This window comes from Primulina eburnea, chromosome 1 (assembly GCF_022965805.1).
Source record: "Primulina eburnea isolate SZY01 chromosome 1, ASM2296580v1, whole genome shotgun sequence".
Classification (NCBI taxonomy): domain Eukaryota; kingdom Viridiplantae; phylum Streptophyta; class Magnoliopsida; order Lamiales; family Gesneriaceae; genus Primulina; species Primulina eburnea.
Window position 1 is genome coordinate 8,411,988 of NC_133101.1, and position 18,042 is coordinate 8,430,029.

The 18,042-nt window shown below is 44.7% G+C and overlaps 2 protein-coding genes across 2 annotated transcripts; one reads left to right on the forward strand and one right to left on the reverse strand.

The window, feature by feature from the left end:
• The first annotated feature begins 2,392 nt into the window (after positions 1-2,392).
• LOC140826136 (uncharacterized) lies at positions 2,393-17,847 on the forward strand. The gene is made up of 5 exons (XM_073188288.1): positions 2,393-2,797; positions 2,907-2,959; positions 3,054-3,218; positions 17,272-17,373; positions 17,559-17,847. Exons 1-5 carry the CDS (start codon positions 2,575-2,577, stop codon positions 17,694-17,696), a joined length of 681 nt encoding a protein of 226 aa, XP_073044389.1. The 5' UTR covers positions 2,393-2,574; the 3' UTR covers positions 17,697-17,847.
• Positions 12,619-16,533, reverse strand: LOC140811068 (uncharacterized). Its single transcript, XM_073168944.1, has 2 exons — positions 15,849-16,533; positions 12,619-15,793 (listed from the first exon to the last, which is right to left on the reverse strand). The coding sequence occupies exon 2, from the start codon at positions 13,835-13,837 to the stop codon at positions 12,851-12,853; it is 987 nt and encodes a 328-aa protein (XP_073025045.1). The 5' UTR covers positions 13,838-15,793; positions 15,849-16,533; the 3' UTR covers positions 12,619-12,850.
• Positions 17,848-18,042: the final 195 nt, after the last annotated feature.

The window sequence follows — 18,042 nt, forward strand, 5'->3', positions numbered from 1 at the left end:
TTAATGGATCGAGGACTTTCCGGCCTAAATTCAAGAAAACAAAAGGAGAGTAAGTCTCTTATGAGACGGTCTCACGAATCTTTATTTGTGAGACGGTCAACCCTATCGATATTCACAATAAAAATTAATAATCTTAGCATAAAAATAATATTTTTTCATGAATGACTCAAATAAGATACCAGTCTCACAAAATACGATCTGTGAGATCGTCTCACACAAATTTTCGTCAAAAAAGGAATGTAACCTTGAATACTTTTCATTTTATATAGTCCATGCAAAAAAATTATTTCTATATATTTATTAAATTATAAATAAAAAACAATAAATGGGTGGAGGTTATATATTTTTGCGTTCCTTAACCCAAAATTTTGATTCTAATTTATTCTGTTTAATTCAAATTCATGAGTTGGTCTCAAGCAAATTCTAATTATTTAAAAATAATATGATGTTCTAATAAATAAATGAAATTTTTTTCACTCTTACGTTCAATATTAATTCAAAAATACATTTTACAACAATGCATCATTCAGATCTATCTTTCGGAAACACTTCAAAATGATTTTTGGTATTTTGATTTGTTTTCCACTTCATCAAAATCTATATATAAATTTAATCATTTCTCTAAAAACACAATCTTTAACAAATACCCATTTATTTGGTTTTCACAAGTTAAAATACCTTATTTTTATCTTTTAAATTTTATGAAAATTTCACTCTTCTATTTTACTAATTTTATTTATTTTTGAGTAGGTCTCTTGTGAGACGGTCGCACGAATCTTTATCTGTGAAACGGGTCAACACTACTGATATTCACAATAAAAGATAATACTCTTAGCATAAAAAGTAATATTTCTTCACAAATAACCCAAATAAGATATATGTCTCACAAAATACGACACGTGAGACCGTCTTACACAAGCTTTTGTCTTTACTTTAAAACCATTTTGTTTTTAAATGAACAAGATAATTTAATCATTTGAATAAGTTTGAATATATTATTAAATAAATTTTATTTGATTTTTTTAAAAAAGATAGACTTATAAATATATCCTTACATTTGCCATGAAGATAATTAATATAAGCTAATATAACATAAATTTTGGAATTATGGTTAAAAAATTAAATATTTTATTTTATATAAACAAAAGAGGTTTACTTAATTTATTATTATTATTATTATTGAATATGATATATTATATGTAGTTAACATGATAATCGTAATTATTTTAATCCGTGGCCCAATAAATGCTCCTCAAAATTCCGACCCAATAACATTATAGGCCCAATTCCGACTCAAAATTCAAACTTTATGCTGGTGGAAAATTTATGCAGAGAATATTAGGAGTGTGGTTGGAATTTCACGAGAATCTGTGGATTTTTTTTAAAAAAATTTATTGAAATAATAATTTGTAATTTATTTAATTTCAGGTGATAATAAGGAGAAAAACCCTATAGAATTAGGCCTACGAACTCCATAAAATAAAATAAAGGAGTGAGTATCATGTGAGACCGTCTCACGGGTCATAATCCGTGAGACGGGTCAACCCTACCCATATTCACAATAAAAAGTAATACTCTTTGCATAAAAAGTAATACTTTTTCATGGATGACCCAAATAAAAGATCCGTCTCACAAATACGACCCGTGAGACCGTCTCACACAAGTTTTTGCCAAAATTAAAGTTGCCAGAGGATCGAACTTGGATTGCCCAATAAATATAGGCAGGCTTCCTACATGATTTCGGGATTTTTTCCAGAGTGGCCCCCAATGAAATCAAGAAGAAACTATGTAATCATAGTCATTATCATGAAATAATAAAAACGATATTAAAAACAAGATTGATATGTAATCGGATCCAAAAAAATATTACTTTGATGTAAAAAATATTATTTTGATGATTTGATATTTATACCATAATAATATATAAACACGATATTAATTATATTGGCCAATATAGATAAATTGTATGTGTTACATTATAGATTGAATAAATTAAGTATATGTGTAAGAATGTATAAGTAATTAAATGCATTAAAAATGAATCATTACAAATATTTTGAAACCATATATTTGGATATTCAAAATAAATGGTAAAATTCGTTCCTTCTAAATGTATAGAGATATTTTCTTGGATAAGCTTGACTGGCCTTTGTTTTGAATGAATATATACTACTTATAAATATTTCCATGAAAGATGTGGAAACTCAATTCTAATATTTTTTTTTTTGTGATGATAAATTGATAATAATCGATATGTTATGTTCCCCTAAAATAATTATTCATAATTCATCACAGTTATTATGTATAATTATTCATAAAATTGAATTTGAGTTGTACTAATTAATTATCATGTCGAAATATAATCTCTCAAAAATAAACTTTGTTACTAAAGAACCTATAATTCCATCAATTACGAAATCGCGAATAGTTTCAGTCGCTTCCATCGTAGTATCTCCATAATTCCATCAAAAAGCTCTTCAAAATTCCAAATTACATACAGAAAATTTATCAAATTGGTTCCAATCGAGCAGGAAACACTCAAATTCAAGAATATTTTATTAATCACCTGTCGAGATGGATTATGATTTCAAAACCCTGACATACGATTCGCCAACCCCGTCGTTCAGTAGCCCAGCGTCCGGCCCGTCATCGGCCGCCGCCGCTCATCCCATGTATGGTCGACCATTATCTCTTTATCCCAAGATCGGAGGCGGATCAGCTCAATCTGCCGCCGGTCATGGAGGAGTACCGGCCCGGAACCCCCCGTTTCTGAACACCCCAGCTTCTCCATCTAGCTGTGTTATTCTTTTTCCTTTATGTTGTTTGAGGATTAATGCTGGAAAATTTTCAGCTTTAATTTGTTTTTTGATGGTATTTGTCCTGTTTTGGTGGTATTTAATTTGCAGCTGGAATTGGGATTAGGGTTGCTATAAAACCTGAGTATAAAATTACGCCGCCGGTATTTATTTCCTTGTCATCTGCTCACACTAAGACGTAGAAATTTTTGTAAAGTGTGCTTGAATTTGAGTTTCTACTGATTTATGATTTCTTAGCCTCCGTTGTTGCCTGGACTTGGGGAGATCCCTCGAAGCAATTTCCACTTTGATTTCGAATTTGAGAGATATGTTATAGCTGAAGCAGTGAAGGAAAACCCTAATTGGAGCAGACTTGGGTTGGAAAATTCCATGAACAAACCAACCGAAGCCGCATCTTCACATGTAAGTTTTGCTTTATTAGTTCATTTCAACAAATAAATAGTCAGATTGCTCAGTATTGTTATCTTTGTTTGAGTGAGTATTATGTGAGACCGTTTCACGGTTCTTAATTTGTGAAACGGGTCAATACTACCCATATTCACAATAAAAAATAATATTCTTATCATAAAAAATAATATTTTTTCATGGATAATCCAAATAAGAGATCCGTCTCACAAATATTATCCGTGAGACCGTCTCACACAAATTTTAGCATGGCAAAGTTTTATAGTTTATGAAGTACTACTCTGTATATTTGCGTATTCCAATGTTTATGTCTTGCAAAGTTCGGATACGCAGGCACTTGATATAAAAATTTGGTTTCTTAAAGAGTGGTTTTTTAAAAGAAAACAAAAAAAATGTATGCTTGGATACACCTGTAAAACAAGCTTTTATTATTTTTTTTAAGGTGAAACTGAAGAAAAAACGAGAAAAGTCCCATGTTTGGCATTTGATCATTTCTATAAAACATTATTATCGAAACGCGAATTATACTGAAACAAAAATGTTTTTAAAATCTGGCTTTATCCCTTAATAATTAACGGGTATGTGAAAAAATATTCGGAGAGACGTAAATGATTTGTTACTAATTGATATAGTGGAGAATATAGTCTCAAGTATAGTAGATAACTTGTCATATTTCAAATTTGAAAAATTGTTGTTGAGTTCAATGAGTTAGAATTAATTGTGTCGAAGGTTTTTTTTCACATCTCAGGAAAAATGCTACATGATTTTTGGTAAAAGATTTGGCATACTTATTTTGTACTTGAGTTGGATGAAAATGTTTTTCATAATCAAATTGATACCCCCAAAGGAGCCCGGGCCCGGGTAAAGCTCCGGACCCGGAAGGTTCTTGGACTCGGATAAGTGGAGAGCAGGGAGGAGATACCAAAGTATGGTTACATGCGGCGAGCCGGTGTGAAGGAAGGATCCCGGGTCTTCACTGGCCCGGCGAGTTGTGCACCACGTAGCAAGCGACTACCAGGGGAATAACCAGTCAGTACCCGGGGTTATAGCTTCCCGGTCCCAGAAGTTCCCGGGTAAATAATATCCGGGAAGAAAACCCAATCTCTCCCTGGTCACCACGTTCTCCGGAAAACTCGGAACATGTACTCCCACGTTCTGTGACCAAGCCAACATTCAACACGTGGCCCACTACTTTACAACGTGGCCCACCACCCACAATCGTGACCATCACCCGAACTTTGTGGGCAAGTCACTTACCCGATTCACCTATAAGTACCCATCGCAGGTATTCTCAAGGGGCATCGATCCTTTTCTCTAAAAAACACACAAGCACTCACGAAGATTCTTATTTTCTTCCCAAGTTTTCCTTTGCGTACGTCACTGACTTGAGCGTCGGAGTGGATACGCCGGAACAACTTCCGGCGCTCCCCTAACGTTCTGTGGTTTCAGGGTTATTACTCAAATCATCCCGGGCGTTGTCTTTCAGGTGACAGGGAGCTCAACCACCCCGGGCCATCAGTAACTCGCATTAACATTCGCACATATATCTAAACACTCGACTTGGCAAATCGCCCACCCGGCTACTACCCGATTTGCCCGGTTGACATCATTGGCGCCGTCTGTGGGATCCGAAGCTCGAGACGTAGATATGGTTTCCACTCGCAAAACTACTGGGAACAACTCTGGTCCTCAGAACCCTGGGGGGGTAGGGGAACTCAAGAAAATCCATTATTCAGTCACGTCCCCGAGGAGCTGTCACAACTAATTGCTGCCGCTGTCCAAAAAGCCCTCGATGAAAGGGTCCCACCCGAATCTAGCCAACCAAGGGACAGTGAGGCTATGGGAGAATCTCCTCTCGAGAAAGAAAGAGACAGGGAAGAAAGTTCTCAGACGTTTTCCAAAGCTCCTACATTCACTGTGGCCCAGGAGCTGAAGGATTTGAGAAAGAAAGTGAAAGAATTGGAGGCCAGGGCCGGGTCCTCTCATGCGATAACCCCGGTCAGCTCCCGGGGATGCCCTTTCTCCCCGGAGATTGTAAGCGAGCCCCTCCCCGCTCACTTCAAGATCACCAACATCCGGGAGTATGATGGAAATTCCGATCCCGAAGAACATCTCGCCCGGTTTGAAAATATGGCGATGTTGCACTGTTACCCTGACAAGATAAAATGCAAGGTATTCCTCACCACCTTGGTGGATTCTGCCCAGAAGTGGTTTGAAAAGTTGGAACCTCGGAGCATCCAATCTTTCGAAGGTTTCAGGGACACCTTTGTACATCACTTTAGCAGCAGCAAGAAATACAAGAAGACTGCCTTCAGCCTGTTCGAAATAAAGCAGTTAGGCGATGAATCTCTCCGGGCATATATTCGCCGGTTCAACAAAGCATCCCTGGAAGTCCCGGCTTGCGCCCCGGAGACCAAAACTACAGCATTCACTCAAGGGCTCAGAGAAGGAGATTTTTTCCAATCCCTGGTAAAGAAGCAGCCGGGGGATTTTGAAGATCTGTTGTCCCGGGCAGAAAAATACATAAACATGGAAGAAGCCCAGAGACAGAAAAGAGAATCTACCCGAAAAGAAAGAAATTTACCACCTGGAAAGCCAGACGATAAAACTCGGGGAAGTGATCTCGAGCGTTTTTCTCGATACACCCCAATGAGGTCACGTCGGGACGAAGGGGTCCATATATGTGACGGCGATCGGGGAGCCTTATCATCCCGGTCACCCCTAAATTTACCACCTGTCACCAAGATGTGCTCTTATCACGGAGAATGCGCACACAGTACAAATGAGTGCAGAAGATTGAAGAGGGCCCCTTCCCAGTCGGGCCCGGGTGAGCCATTACCATTAGCAAAGAAGTCCCGGGGACCACCGTGGATACCTAAAGATGCGAGGTGCAGGCCGGGGGATATAGGCCCGGTAAGAAAAGAGAAAAGGGATAGTCCCGGGCAAACATACCAGGGCCGAGTAATTAAGGACGGAGGAAGATCACCAGTCCTTGGGGTGATTAAAATGATTTCTGGGGGTTCAACAGATGGAGATTCTAACCGGGCCCGGAAAGCACATTCCCGGCATGAGAGTCTTGGGGTAGATAATACACCAGGAGATGATGTACCGGTCATCAGTTTTGGCCCCAGAGATCTTCAAGGAGTCAGCCTGCCGCACAATGATGCCTTAGTCATCCAGGCAAAAATAGCGAATTATGACATTCGCCGGGTCTTCGTCGATTCGGGGAGCTCGGTGAATGTTATTTTTCAGGAGGCCCTGGACCAAATGAAGTTAGAAGATTATCAGTTGCGACCGGTAGAAACAGCATTGTTTGGATTTGCTGGCCACACTGTCTACCCTCGGGGGGAAATCGTCCTACACCTCACTGTAGGAACCGAGGAGCTCAGAAAGACAGTGATGACGGTGTTCACTGTGGTAAGTGCCCCTACCTCTTATAATATCATTTTGGGCAGACCTGCTATGAATGCTCTCCGGGCCGTGGCTTCCGCCTATCACCAGAAGCTTAAGTTCCCGGTGAGGAACAGAGTGGGAGAAGTAAGGGGAGACCAGCCATCTTCCCGCGATTGCTATGCAGAAACTGTCCGGGTGGAAAATAAAAGAGCCCGGCGAAGCGGCGAAGACCGGAGGGCAGGGAAGGAGGAGGTACACTCTATCCAACAAGTACATGTGGTGGAAGGGGAGGAGCAGGAAGAAGTAAGCGTCTTACCCGGGCAGCCCGAGAGGACGATAAAAATAGCTCGAGATCTGGAGCCAATCACCCGGGCTCAGTTGATAAGGTGCCTAGAAGAGAACGTGGACATCTTCGCATGGCTTTCCTCAGAGTTGGTGGGGATCTCACCCCACATAGCAGAGCACAAGTTGAACATCGTCCCGGGTTCCCGGGCAGTGAAGCAGAAAAAGAGACACTTTGGTCCTGAAAAGGATAAAGTGATTGCCGACCATGTGGCAGAACTATTGAAGGCCGGGCAAATCAGAGAGGTTCAGTATCCCACCTGGCTATCCAATGTAGTCTTGGTTCCCAAATCGGCCGGCAAGTGGCGGATGTGCGTTGACTTCAGGGATTTGAACAAAGCTTGTCCAAAAGATTGCTACCCCCTACCCCGGATTGACCAGCTGGTAGACTCCACATCGGGGTATGAGCTACTGAGTTTCATGGACGCATACCAGGGGTACCACCAGATCCCCCTAGCCCGAGAGGATCAGGAGAAGGTTAGTTTCATTACCACGGGAGGAACCTTCTGCTATGTGGTCATGCCCTTCGGACTGAAGAATGCCGGGGCCACATACCAGAGATTAATGGACAAGATATTCACCAAGCAAGCCGGGCGGAATATTGAAGTTTATGTGGATGACATCTTGATAAAGTCCCGGGCACATACTGAGTTCATCCCTGATCTCGAGGAGACTTTCGCCACTCTCCGGGAGTATGGGGTTAAGCTGAACCCGTCCAAATGCACATTTGGGGTTAAAAGTGGCAAGTTCCTCGGGTTCATGGTCACCGAGAGAGGAATTGAAGTTAATCCGGAGAAAGTCCGGTCGATTACTGAAATGGCATCCCCAAAATCGGTCAGGGAGGTGCAGAGACTCACGGGGAGAATCGCCGCCCTGTCACGTTTCATTTCCCGATCTGCACACCGAAGCTACCCTTTCTTCCAGGCCCTGAGGAGGGCTAAAGAATTTGGCTGGGACGAAAAATGTGAAAAAGCTTTCGGGGAATTGAAGAATCATCTAGCCGGGCTCCCTGTCCTTGAGAAGCCCGGACCCGGGGAGAAGCTCTGGGTATACCTTTCTGCCACCGAGTATGCTGTCAGCTCTGTACTAATCCGAGAAGAAGATACGGATCAAAAACCGGTCTATTTTGTAAGTCATGCACTCAAAGGGCCAGAGATCAGGTATACAGAGGTAGAGAAAGTGGCCCTGGCCCTGGTTATCACAGCACGAAAACTACGCCCATACTTCTTGTCTCATCCTATCACTGTGTTGACTAACTCCCCTCTCGGGAGAATCATGACTCAACCCGAGGTCTCAGGAAGGTTGGTAAAGTGGACTGTGGAGTTGGGAGAATATGACATCGAGTACCAGCCCCGGCGGGCCATTAAGGCCCAGGCCTTGTCAGATTTCATCATTGAGATGGTGGTCCCCGATACCGGGGAAGTTTGGAGGGTATTTGTAGACGGGGCTTCCTGCAAAGAGGGTAGTGGCGTGGGGGTCCTGCTGATACCACCTACCGAAGAAAAAAATACGGTTGGCTGTCAGATTGGACTTCCGGGCCTCTAACAACGAAGCAGAGTACGAGGCTAATGTCAACGGGATAGAAGCAGCCCGGAATGCCGGAGCTAGCCGGGTCATTATCTATACGGATTCACAGTTGGTAGCCCAGCAGGTAAAAGGAGTGTATGAGACTCGGGAGGAAAAATTTGGGAAATATCTAGCTCTCATTAAAGATTTGTCAGCACATTTCACAGACTGGAGCATAGAGCAAATCCCCCGGGAGAAAAATACTGAAGCCGATGCCCTGGCAAAGATGGCAGCTTCACTTTCTGGTTGTCAAGAGCCAGACATATCTTACCACACCAACCTGGTCTCTTCAGTGGAGGCCGGGCCCCCTCCAGCCCGAGGAGAAGACTGGACTACCCCAATCCTTGACTATATCTCCCGATTTGGTCTACCGGAGGATGTTAAGGAGGCCAGTAAAATCAAAAGGAGAGCAGCTCGTTTTGTTGTAATCGGTGATAATCTATACCGACGATCTTTCCAGGGTCCCCTCCTCAAGTGCGTCGCCGGGGATGAATCCAATTATGTCTTGAGGGAGATCCATGAAGGCTGTTGTGGAGATCATATAGGGGCAACTTCCCTGGTCAGGAAGGCTTTGCTTGCCGGGTTCTGGTGGCCTACCATGCATCAAGATGCCACCCGGGTAGTCCACTCTTGCGAAGGATGCCAAAGGCATAGCAGCATTAACCACCACCCGACGGCCTTGATGAAGCCTATCTGGGCATCTTGCCCCTTTGACCAATGTGGCTTGGATATTGTGGGCTCTTTCCTTGTAGCCCGAGCCCAGAAGAAGTTCCTGCTGGTAGGGATTGACTACTTCTCTAAGTGGGTGGAAGCAGAGCCCCTGGCTAAGATTACTGAAGGAGAAGTTCTCAAATTTCTATGGAAAAATATTGTCTGCAGGTTTGGCATCCCCCGGAAGCTTGTCTCTGACAATGGCAGGCAATTCCAGGGGAATAAGGTCAGAGCTTGGTGCGAGGAGATGAAGATTACTCAAGCTTTCACCTCAGTTGCCTACCCCCAAGCCAATGGGCAGACTGAGGTGACCAACCGCACTATTGTCCAAGCTCTCAGAGCCCGATTATTTGGAGTTGGTAAGGATTGGGTGGAGGAGCTGCCTAGTGTTCTTTGGGCATACCGGACTACGCCTCGAACAGCTACTGGGGAAACACCATTCAGCTTAGTGTATGGATCTGAAGCAGTGCTCCCAGTAGAGATCGGGCAGACATCAGCCCGGATAGACACCTATCCGGAAGGCAATGACAACGCCCGTGCCAGTGAACTTGATTGCATTGAAGAAAGGAGAGAGAGAGCGGCGATCAGAATGGAGGCCTATCGACGCCGGGTGATGAAAGCTTATAATCAGAGGGTCCGACACCGAGAGTTTCAAATTGGAGACATGGTCCTCAAGAAAGCAAACCCGGCGGGAGATGTGGGCAAGCTTGAGGCCCGGTGGGAGGTCCTTACAAAGTAGTGCGCAGAGTTAGCTCAGACACCTATTATCTTGAAGATGGGCAGGGCCATCCTCTCAAAAGGCCCTGGAATGCTTTTCACCTTAAGAAATATTTTCCTTAAAAGTTCTTTTACATCTTTTAATTATTTGGTAATAAAGATCGTTCCTGGAAAGATCATTCTTAAAGCCCGGAAGGTCCGGAACTCCGGCACATATTAAGGGCCCGGGTGATACCATGCCCCGGCTTCCCTCCGATTTATTAAGGGCCCGGGTGATACCATGCCCCGGCTTCCCTCCGATTTATTAAGGGCCCGGGTGATACCATGCCCCGGCTTCCCTCCGATTTATTAAGGGCCCGGGTGATACCATGCCCCGGCTTCCCTCCGATTTATTAAGGGCCCAGGTGATACCATGCCCCGGCTTCTCTCCGATTTATTATTAAGGGCCCGGGTAATACCATGCCCCGGCTTCCCTTATTACTAAGCCTAAGGAACCGAAGTCTCGTTTGCCTATAAATTCAAGTTGATTGATCCCCTGGTACTTGGCGTTAAAATGTTATCGTTCAGATATTGTTAAAAGCCCGATTAACTTCCAACACTTGTGAATTTTTCTTATTGGCGAAGATAAGACAAAGACGCAGACGAGGTGAAGAAAATTTTTCATTAAAAGGGAGATTATTACAACTACCATAAGAAGAGAAAATATAAGAATTTAAGGGGCAGTCTCTGGCTCGGAGTCCTCCTCCACCTCGGACTCTTCCTCATTCGGGAGCTCTGCGCCGTCTTCCGGCAGGGAGCTAACAGCCCGGGCTAAGTCTATGGGGCTTTTCTTTCCCAGAGGCAGAAGGCCGGTTTCTTTCACTTGCCCTTTGCATTTGTTAAAGCCTGCCTTGAAATAAGGAAAGGCTTTATTAGTCACTAGCTGCTGGAATTCCGCAGTAGCAAGGAAAGCGGCCCGCCACTCCTCTTCTAAGGTGGCCCGAGCCGTAAGATTCGCCTCCAGTTCACTCACCCTCTCGGTGGCCAGCACGAAATTATCCAGGGCGTCCCGGGCATCCAAGTTTAGCTTTTCAGCTCGGGCCTCCGTCTTCTCCAGCTGAGCCTTCAAAGAAAGGATCTCTGCCCGGGCTTCTTCAAGCTGGCCCTGCAAGCCATTGATGGTAGCTTCCTGGCCCTGGAGTTCCCCCGCATGGAGGTTTTTAAGGTGAGCAATGCGGGCCAGGGAACCTTCATGAAGAGCGGTGACAGAGGCGACCCGAGCCTCTATGTTCTCTTGCAGGGCACCTATCTTCTCAAAGGCCACCCTAGCCAGCTGCCCGCTCTGTGAATAAACAAAGAGCACATAAGGAAAAGTATTACCGGTAGAACAAAGAAGTAGAAGTAGTGGAAGAAGAAACTTACAGCCAGCATAAGGTTGAGGCTCTCCAGCATGAGATCCCCGGCCTTCGAATCCTGAAGGATGGTCTCCTCGGCAGGAGTCACCACCTGCTTCAGTATTTGGAAGCCCATCTTCGAGCTCCCGGCCGAGAATATAGTCCCGGCTATTGCAGGAGGAGTAGGAATGATGGCAGGAAGGACCTGAGAGGATCCTCCAGGGGACACCGGGGGGACGGGCCCTGACCCCTGAACCACCCGGGGCTCAACACGAACCAGCTCCCGGGAAGCTTTCTTTTTTTTGGCAATCAGGAGGGGCTGATCCGAAGATTCGTCCTCCTCCTCAATTGTAATAACCCCGTGTTCCGGGGGCCCGGTGACTTTGGCAGCCCGGTGACTTTGGCAGCCCGGGCACTTGGAGGGGTACCAACCTGCCCCACCTCAGCAGGGGCCAGGTCTCCTTCTCACCAGGCACTGGGGGTACTGACTCCTCCCCAAACGGGCCTTCAGTAGCCATCCGGGATGAAGACCCCTGGCGCTCTCGGGCCTCTCTCTCAGCGGCGGCGGCCTTCCGGGCAGCCTTCTTAGCTGCCTTTTCCTCAGCCATTTTCCGGGCAAAGGCCTCTTTCATCTCGACGTCTGCAGAAAATCAAGCAACCCGTTAGTCACAGGTAAAGGGTGAGTTAAGGAAATATAAATGGCAAGCAGAGGAAACCTACCGGAGCGGGAGGGGTCGAACTCCTCGATGATGCGATCGGTAGGGTCCTCTACCCTGGGACTCAGCCCGAATGCCATCAGGAGCTTTTCACTAAGGAGGGCGGAGGAGCTATACACTTTTCCGCCCACCACCTCCTCGCTCAGGGTGTAAGAGTCTAGGGTGCGGTAATTTTCTGGGAGACCGGGCTGAGCAGGGAGGGCAGAAATAAACCCAGCCGGGCACTCGGGAAGACGGGGAAGACGGATATAAAAGAACCGGCGTTTCCAGTCCTTGACGGAGGAAGGGATATCTCCGAAAAGTTTGTGGTGAGACCGGGTCTTGAAGGAAAAGGCGTAATCGCCGATATAACAGATAAAGAAAAAATTGAAAAGGGAAGGCTCAAGGGCGATGTCAGGGTACATAGAAATAAGAGTAAAAAAGCAAGTCATCATCCTGATAGCATTAGGATGGAATTGGTTAAGGGGAATACTCAGAAGGGAGGATATCCCAACAAAGAAGGGGTGGAGGGGAAACTTGAGACCATTGGCCACCTGGTCTCGGAAGAAGGTTAGACACCCTTCTGGTGGCTGGTCAGCCCGGTTGCTAGGGCCCGGGATGATGATGTCAAAATTAGTAGGGATGGAGCCAAGGAGACGGATCTCCTCGGCTGATTTGGCTCGAAGGGAGCTGGCCATGGTGGAAAACCACGGCAGGGGGCCAGTAGCAGCAGCCTGGGCTGGAGAAGAAGCAGCCCGGGCTGAGGGTTTTGAAGAAGTTGCCTTCTTCTTTTTCTTCTGGGAGCTTGAAGACCCAGCCCCATGGGAAAATTTTAGTTTTTTGGGAGGAGGAGAGGAAATTGGATTTTGGGGGCGGAAAGCAGAAATGGGAGAAGCAGAAACCGGTGGGCTATCAAGCAGGGCCTCTTCCTCAAATTCCGAGGAGCCGTGGTAGATCCTACCCGACGTAGAAGAGGTATGAGAAGAAGACATGACGAAGAAATGGACTTACAAGGATTGTTTTTGAAGAAAAACGGTGGTCGGAACGCCGAGGATGCAGCAGAGTTTGTGCAGGGTTTCGAGACGCGAGAGCTTGAGTTTGCTAAAGAGTGGGGAGTGATGGAGAAGGAGACATATATATAGGAACGGGGAAACGATCTGGGCCGTAGATCTAGCCGTAATCCGAAGGTCCGCATTGGTTCAGAAGAATACACCCGGATCGTGGATCTCCGCCATTGATCTGAATGGATACGGACGAACGGGATGCACCTTGTCAGCTGTGCAGGGCAGGTGAAAGGACGTGTAATCATGAGGGTGTCAGACTGATCGGCTCCTCGGAATATGGAACATCGCCGACCGTTGGGATGAGAGAGAGGGGCACGTGTCATCAGGGCGGTCTGAGTAACATTCCAAGAAGAGAGCCAGCATGTCATCTTAAGCCCGGGAGGTTTAAGGCCCCGGCATGTTATTATCTTAAGCCCGGGAGGTTTAAGGCCCCGGCATGTTACCATCTTAAGCCCGGGAGGTTTAAGGCCCCGACATGTTATTATCTTAAGCCCGGGAGGTTTAAGGCCCCGGCATGTTATTATCTTAAGCCCGGGAGGTTTAAGGCCCCGGCATGTTACCATCTTAGGCCCGGGAGGTTTAAGGCCCCGGCATGTTATCATCTTAAGCCCGGGAGGTTTAAGGCCCCGGCATGTTATCTTAAGCCCGGGAGGTTTAAGGCCTCGGCATGTTACCATCTTAAGCCCGGGAGGTTTAAGGCCCCGGCATGTTATTATCTTAAGCCCGGGAGGTTTAAGGCCCCGGCATGTTACCATTTTAAGCCTAGGAGGTTTAAAGCCCTGGCATGTTACTTTAAGTTCAGGAGGTTTAGACCTCAGTATTTTATCTTAAAAGCCAGTGAAGTTTGAGGAAAATACAAACATGCGCGAAGCAAAATATTATTAATGAAACCGGTCCCATATTACAGCTGCCATCCTAGAGCCTACATGATCTTGCCACTCTGACATCCAACTGTGCAGCTCGGGAAGGGGAATAGAGGCAAAAGACTCGGTGGCAGCAAGCTTGTTCAGCTGATTCCACTCCTTCCGCAACATGGCCTGTAACAGAACTGGATCGGTGGCCAGCTCTGCCACGTGCGTCACGCGGAGTTCCCGCCTGTATCTCCGCGCCAGTGCCCTCTGGGGCCTGGTGAAAGCCAGGCCACCCTGGTATGATTGTATAAGATCCTGAATCTTATACCAAGTGGACATAACCCTCGTCAGAATAAGTTCCTCGACGGTTCTCTGCAGAGATTCTAGATGGGCACGCGTTGAGGGGGGCAGGTGTCCATACGGGCTGTACGGGCTGTTGCAGACAGTTGACTCACTTGAGCTCGACATGGCAGAATGATCGTTATCCTCTCATCTTCATCTATTTATAAGCAGATGAGATTCGAAACGGAAGAAGCCGAAAAGTTTCTGGGCAGACGAAGCGACTTCGCATTTATGCAGGAGAGAGGTTAAGTGCAGCCATCGATTTGAGCACACGTATGGGGTCAAGAGACGCCTAATAAATTGTTCCAGGTAGTCAAAGGGACGCGAACAAATATCAATGTCACAGTGTCATTATTACCTTGGGAAATGGAGCGTCCCTCGGCGGAACTTTAGTATCAAAAATCGAAATTTGTGTAAGGGACACCATACCAAGGGGCGGGGAGTCTTAGGGTATCGGCACTTATCCAAGCCCGGGAAACACGAGTCCCCGGCATTTCATGGAGCCCGGGAAGCACGAGGCCCCCGCAGGTGATTTACAGCCCGGGGAGCGCAAGGCCCCGGCACTGGGGTTAATCGCCCGGGAGATATCAAGTCCAGAAGTTTTTAGTAAATTATTTCAGATGGTTTTACGCAGTTCATGATGTGTCAGTGGATTTACAGTGGTTATAAGCCGAGTGGTGATAGAGAAAAAAGAACTAAAATAAATTCTTATTCAACCATATACATTGGTGCATACTACATCGTCATATTTCTCTTCTATAACAAGTACTCGCATCTTCAACCAAGCAGACAGAGGAGGAGTGGAGCCTTGCCAGAAACTGGGAGAACCGAAGATACGTTTCAGTAGCTTCAATTCTTTCCGGAGCATCAGCCGATAGACGCGGCCATCCGTGAAGATGTCCACCCACTCAGCTATGTGTAGTTGTCGGCGCACTGTCTTTAGTTTGGATACCAGGGCAGGGGTGGTGGCTTCCCCAGAATCATAAAGAAGTTTCAGCTTTTGAAGCTCTTCCCAATAGCGGAGAACTTCGTTGAGCACTTCATTTTCTATTATGGATTTTTGAGCTTCCAGGTATGGTTCCCTAAGCGCTTCAATCATCCCTGGAGTTCTTGAGCTGCTTGCGCCGGCCATGTCTATTGAAGTAATCAGCGAAGGATAATGGAAGGGTGGGAGGATATCATATATATAGGGAAGAGGAGTGAATCACAATCGTTGGTTCTCGAATATATCAACGGTGGGAATGAATATTGGAAGTTGCACCAAGCAGGCTAAAAGACAGGCGTAAATATCGAGGGAGCATAACAGTCCTCGAAACACGAAACCTTGCGGATAAGTTCGAATTTTAGGGTTTTGTAGCAGCACCAGCAATAGTGTCCATCTCTCTAAAATTTCTATAAGGCTTCGCTCAGGGTGTGTGGACCATTTCTTTTACTAATCGGGACAGCGAGATAGACTCTAGCCCGACTTTTTTAGGAGGGAGTGGTGATACCCCCAAAGGAGCCCGGGCCCGGGTAAAGCTCCGGACCCGGAAGGTTCTTGGACTCGGATAAGTGGAGAGCAGGGAGGAGATACCAAAGTATGGTTACATGCGGCGAGCCGGTGTGAAGGAAGGATCCCGGGTCTTCACTGGCCCGGCGAGTTGTGCACCACGTAGCAAGCGACTACCAGGGGAATAACCAGTCAGTACCCGGGGTTATAGCTTCCCGGTCCCAGAAGTTCCCGGGTAAATAATATCCGGGAAGAAAACCCAATCTCTCCCTGGTCACCACGTTCTCCGGAAAACTCGGAACCTGTACTCCCACGTTCTGTGACCAAGCCAACATTCAACACGTGGCCCACTACTTTACAACGTGGCCCACCACCCACAATCGTGACCATCACCCGAACTTTGTGGGCAAGTCACTTACCCGATTCACCTATAAGTACCCCTCGCAGGTATTCTCAAGGGGCATCGATCCTTTTCTCTAAAAAACACACAAGCACTCACGAAAATTCTTATTTTCTTCCCAAGTTTTCCTTTGCGTACGTCACAGACTTGAGCGTCGGAGTGGATACGCCGGAACAACTTCCGGCGCTCCCCTAACGTTCTGTGGTTTCAGGGTTATTACTCAAATCATCCCGGGCGTTGTCTTTCAGGTGACAGGGAGCTCAACCACCCCGGGCCATCAGTAACTCGCATTAACATTCGCACATATATCTAAACACTCGACTTGGCAAATCGCCCACCCGGCTACTACCCGATTTGCCCGGTTGACATCACAAATCATTATTAAATATTAAAATAATTTTTATTTATTATTTATCATTAATATTTTATTATTATTATTATTATTATTGTTATTAATGTTGCTGCTGTTAAATAAGAACTAATTTTATTTAATTTTGAAATATCATTATTAAATGATAATTTTAATATTATTATTTAATTTATTTATTATTATTAATTTCTTATCATTTATTTTTATCATCAAATAATAATAATAATAATAGTAGTTTATATTTACTTTTCTTATAAAATTATTGTTATCATTTTATTTACTAATATTATTTTTGCTACTATTTATTATTAGTATTATTTTATTATAATTGTTTATAAACAAAGATAAAATTTCTATTATTAAAAGATTTAAAAAATAAAAATGATAGAATATATTGATAAATATGTACAATAATAAATATGAAAAGTAAATAATAGGAAACTTTTCTATTTGAAAATTAAATTGGAAAGTTTGGAGGATGGGAATGGGTAAACTCAACCCAAAAAGGTAGGAATGCCTATTAGGAATGAGTATTCTCATTCCAATGGAGAACCAAGCATGGAAATGAGAATGAGGTTGGGAATGCCTATTCCATCCCACCTCATTCTCATGTACCAATCGTGCCCTTGGTGCTCAAATGTCATACATAGATCATTCAGTTTTGGTCATATATTAGAAAACCCTGACTTGGGGTGAAGTCATATCTTGTTGCGGCATAACAATTGGATTTGATGCAGGGTCCATCTGCAGATCCCATAGTGAGCAAATACATAGCAGCGGGTCTTAGCAGAGATGCTGTGCCACTTGCAGTAGCAAACTACGGAGACAATCCGACCAAGGTGATATATTCTTAAAGTTCTTATTATGTTTTCCTCAAGACTCATGGTTTGGATTCATTGAAGACATGTGAAATGAATAAAGAAAATTAAGAAATAAAGAAGTATATGGTTGTGTTAGCTTTACTTCTTGAGCTGAAAATTAGCCATGTCTATGCTTGTAACTGATGGCGATTGTTGCTCCTCAGGTTGAGGAATTTGCAAATGGATTTACTCTCCTGCGGGAGATGGGATTCTCATCAAACAATGTTGCAGAAGCATTGTTCATGAATGACAACGACACGGAGAAGGCTTTGGCTCACTTCCTTAACAATAATACATCTTGAAATACTTGGAACATTATGGATTTGCATCAAACTCAAGTTCATTTGGTAGCATAGTTAATACGGTTCTTGTACTTGTAAAGTTGATTTGTGAAGATACTTATTGTATTGTTTGTATAGAGATTTTGGTGAGTGACGACTGTTTGTTTTTTTCTTTCTTGTGTTCGATGTTTGGATGCTCCAATGTTGTTGCTGTCCGTTGAAAAGTTAAAATTTTGTTGCCATGACCATTGATAGTAAGCAACCTACACATTATTTATCATATGATATAGTTTCTTTTATGGTCTAAATTCAAAAACATGACTTTTAGTTGAGGCTTATTGACACAACAAGGCTTGCCCCTCGATTT